At 43.9% G+C, this 3950-nt stretch overlaps 1 protein-coding gene across 1 annotated transcript; it reads right to left on the reverse strand.

Annotated features, from left to right (window-relative positions):
- Nucleotides 1–261: 261 nt before the first annotated feature.
- LOC144826900 (small ribosomal subunit protein eS28) lies at nt 262–583 on the reverse strand. Its single transcript, XM_078685362.1, has one exon. It carries the CDS (start codon nt 578–580, stop codon nt 371–373), a length of 210 nt encoding a protein of 69 aa, XP_078541488.1. The 5' UTR covers nt 581–583; the 3' UTR covers nt 262–370.
- Nucleotides 584–3950: the final 3367 nt, after the last annotated feature.

Below are 3950 nucleotides of genomic sequence, written 5' to 3' on the forward strand. Positions count from 1 at the left end.
TGCTTCATGTCAACAGATTGAAACCATATGTTGACAGGGCAGACATGGGCTTGCTCATGGCTACAGATGACAGACAGGAGGAGGAGAGTGACCCTCTCCCAGACCTGCTTTCTCAGAACCCTGATGATGGATCAGTTGATGGTGTAGCCTTGGCAGGCAGCCTCACTGAACATCAGCAACAGAGGGACTGGAGACAAGTTCTTCAGTCCTACAGACATGTGTTTTCACTGACTCCAAGTCAGACTAGCTGGTGAACCAAACTGAACAAGTTTATTCCCCCAAAAATGTTTTCAGCGTTTTGAATATCAAACGATCAGATGTTTCTTCACGTCTAAGTTTGTAGCAGGATCATTGAAATCAATGCAATGTTTTAGCGTAATCTTCTTGCTTCACGTTCAGATTCCAGTAACGTAAGGACATCTCCTTCACGGACTGGCCCCTTCACATTACGAATAATTGATCGGTTGCTGTCATCCATGAACTCAACCCGAACCTGGGTGCACTGGCCCTGTGAGCCGGTTCTGCCGAGGACTTTGGTAACCCTGGCTAGCTTGATAGGCTGCACGCGGCTAGCTTCCATGATGGCGGCTGGAGGCATAAGGTCGACACTGGTGATAGTCTGCCTGTGAAGAGTAAACTCTACAGGCAACCTGATCATGTCAGGGAGTGTATCAGGACAGAGGTCCAAAAGATGTTGGAGCACGGAGTGAGTCCTTTCGCCAGTCCTGTAGTCTTTGTGCCTAAACCTCACACCCAAGATGGTAGGAGAGAGATGAGGTTTTGTGTGGATTACAGAGGCCTCAATGCTGTCACTAGGACAGATGCCCACCCAATACCAAGAGCAGATAAGCTCATTGACAGATTGGCTTCTGTCAAGTTTTTGAGTACATTTGACTTGACAGCTGGCTACTGGCAGATCAGACGAGCTGATGATGCAAAAGCCAAAACAGCATTTTCAACCCCAGGAGGTCATTATCAATTTGTGGTAATGCCCTTTGGTCTGAAGAATGCACCTGCCACTTTCCAAAGGTTGGTGAACCAAGTCCTCTCAGGTCTGGATGACTATTGTGCAGCTTATCTTGATGATATTGCTGTCTTTAGCTCCACTTGGGAAGATCACCCGATCCACCTGAAGAATGTTTTGGAGGCCCTGCAAAAGGCAGGCCTAACTATCAAGGCTACCAAGTGCCAGATAGGGCAGAGCAAGGTTGTATACCTGGGCCACCTGGTAGGTGGAGGCCAGGTTCAACCATTGGAGAGCAAGATCCAGACCATAAAGGACTGGACTCCTCCCACCACCCAGACACAGGTCAGAGCTTTCTTGGGCCTGACTGGGTACTACAGGAAGTTTTTTAAGAGTTATGGGTCCATTGTGACACCTCTCAATTACTTAACTTCCAAAAAAATGCCAAAGAAAGTTCAGTGGACAGTAAGCTGTCAAAAGGCATTTGATGACTTGAAGCAGCCCATGTGCACTGCACGGATCACTGAAAAAATATCGACTACCAAAATATCGACTACCCAAAATATCGAGGAAAAAATATCTACAGCAAAAATATCGAGTTTGTATGTACAAACAGGTAAGTACAAAAATATAGTTGTAAAAAATATCGTATTTACTAAAAACAGTGTTAAATTAAATTAATATTAATAATTAATTACTAAAATATACTTAAAATTACTTAAATTAACTTATAATAATTAAATAATTAATGAAAGTTAAATAAATATTTTTTTATTTCATATTTATTAAACATATATATATATAGTAATAAAATATAATAAAATAATACCCAAAAACTGAAAACTGACCCTGAACCCTAAAAATACCCCTTTACCCAAAAACTGAAAACTGACCCTGAACCCTAAAAATACCCCTTTACCCAAAAACTGAAAACTGACCCTGAACCCTAAAAATACCCCTTTACCCAAAAACCCAAAACTGACCCTGAACCCTAAAAATACCCCTTTACCCAAAAACCCAAAACTGACCCTGAACCCTAAAAATACCCCTTTACCCAAAAACCCAAAACTGACCCTGAACCCTAAAAATAAAAACACTTTTTTTTACTATCTATAGTATATACTTACATATTTTCACTTTCGATATTATTTACAGTCGATATTACTGCACTTACCTTAAAAACCATATTTTGGCTGTCGATATTCTGTCCAGTCGATATTTTGTCCAAACGATATTTTTTCCTCGATATTCTGTCCAGACGATATTTTGGAGTCGATATTATGTCTGTGCACCGCACTGCACCTATTCTGCAAAGTCTACACTACTCCAAATAATTCATTGTTCAAACAGATGCTTCTAAATTGGGTGTGGGTGCTGTTCTTTCACAACTGAATAAAGATGGTCAGGACCAGCCAATAGCTTTTATTAGCAGAAGGCTGACCCCAAGAGAGAAACGTTGGTCAGATATTGAGAGGGAGGCCTTTGCTGTGGTTTATGCCCTGAAGAAGCTGAGGCCATACTTGTTTGGTACTCACTTCAAGATTCAGACAGATCATAAGCCCCTCTTGTGGCTAAATCAGATGAAGGGTGACAATCCCAAACTGCTCAGGTGGTCCATTTCCCTACAGGGGATGGACTTTACAGTGGAACATAGACCTGGGACTGACCATGCCAATGCAGATGGACTCTCCAGATATTTCCACTTAGAACATGAAGACTCAACTGGTCAAGGTTAGTTTAATGTCCCTACATTTTTTTTGGGGGGGGTGGTTGTGTAGTAGAGTAGGGTCTGCTTCCTATGGTCACCCCCACTTTTTGCTGTGATTTTCTGGTTTATCGACTTTAGTGTGGCTGTGGGCCTGCTAATCAGACCCACAGCCCAGCTGTTCTCTCTCTAAATTGATACCATGTACTTTAGGTACATACCTGATTGGGTATTGGGTCACCTCTGCGAGCTCCTGTATAGTGTACCATAGGTACCCAGGGCATAGGTGCATCCAAGGCCTACCAGGGGCTGCAGCATGTATTATGCCACCCCTGGCTTGCCATCCAAACTGACACCACAGGCTTATCACTCAGCTTGGATACGGTGGTGTAATCGCCCCTTACTTAGATATAGTATATATATATATAACTTATTTATAGACACATAGTAACCTATAAGTCACTCCTATGGCAGGCCTTAACAATCCTGGAGGCAGAGTGCTTGGTTTTATGTGAGAAGGTGCCCTAGCATAAGCTGAGCCCCTCTGCAGCTATATACTCTTAAGTGCATTATAATCCTCGCGGTTAATGCTAACTTTGGTTTGGCTTTATCAAAACATGTCGTGTAAGGTGTCAAACACTTTGGAATACTACCCCCCCACCAGTTCTGGTGGTGGGGGTAGCATTCCACCCTTCTAGAGGGAAAAGACATGTATGTTACTGCTTTACCCGGTTAAAGTTAAACAGAGCCCCAGCATCACAAAGATGCTGCTGCCACAGACACAAGTCTGACCTCCTGCTGCTGGGGGAAACTTCCGCAAAGGAGGCCTGGGCAATTGGTTTCCTGTCGAGGGAGGTGCTAGCACCTCCCCAGACAGCCTGTAGTGTATAGGGGCAGGTTGGGTTGAATGGAAATATGCTTTTCCAGTAACTGCCTGGGACACACAAGGTGCTCCATGCATAGCCCGGTTCAAAACAGTTGCAGGGCACTCCTGCCCCGCTCTGGTGCAAAACTGGACAAAGGGAAAAGGGTGTAACCACCCCCTTCCCAGGTCCACCCATAGGAGACACCTAGTGGGTAATCCAGCCCATTTTCTTAGTATAAAGATAGGTGTTGTGTCCCCAGGATTTTAGATTATCCTGGAACAAAACTCTGAAATGAAACTCTTGGACCTTCGACATTCCATTCTGAATGGAAGACTGAAGACATCTCCCTTGTGGTCAAGGAGTGACCACCCTGTGCAAACAGGCACCACCAGTAACTTGCCAGTCTGCTTTGTTG

The sequence above is a fragment of the Lissotriton helveticus genome, chromosome 4_1 (genome assembly GCF_964261635.1).
Source record: "Lissotriton helveticus chromosome 4_1, aLisHel1.1, whole genome shotgun sequence".
Classification (NCBI taxonomy): domain Eukaryota; kingdom Metazoa; phylum Chordata; class Amphibia; order Caudata; family Salamandridae; genus Lissotriton; species Lissotriton helveticus.

Coding starts and splice junctions, on each gene's coding strand:
- LOC144826900 (XM_078685362.1), bottom strand. CDS start 580: ATGGAAGCTAGCCGCGTGCAGCCTATCAAGCTAGCCAGGGTTACCAAA.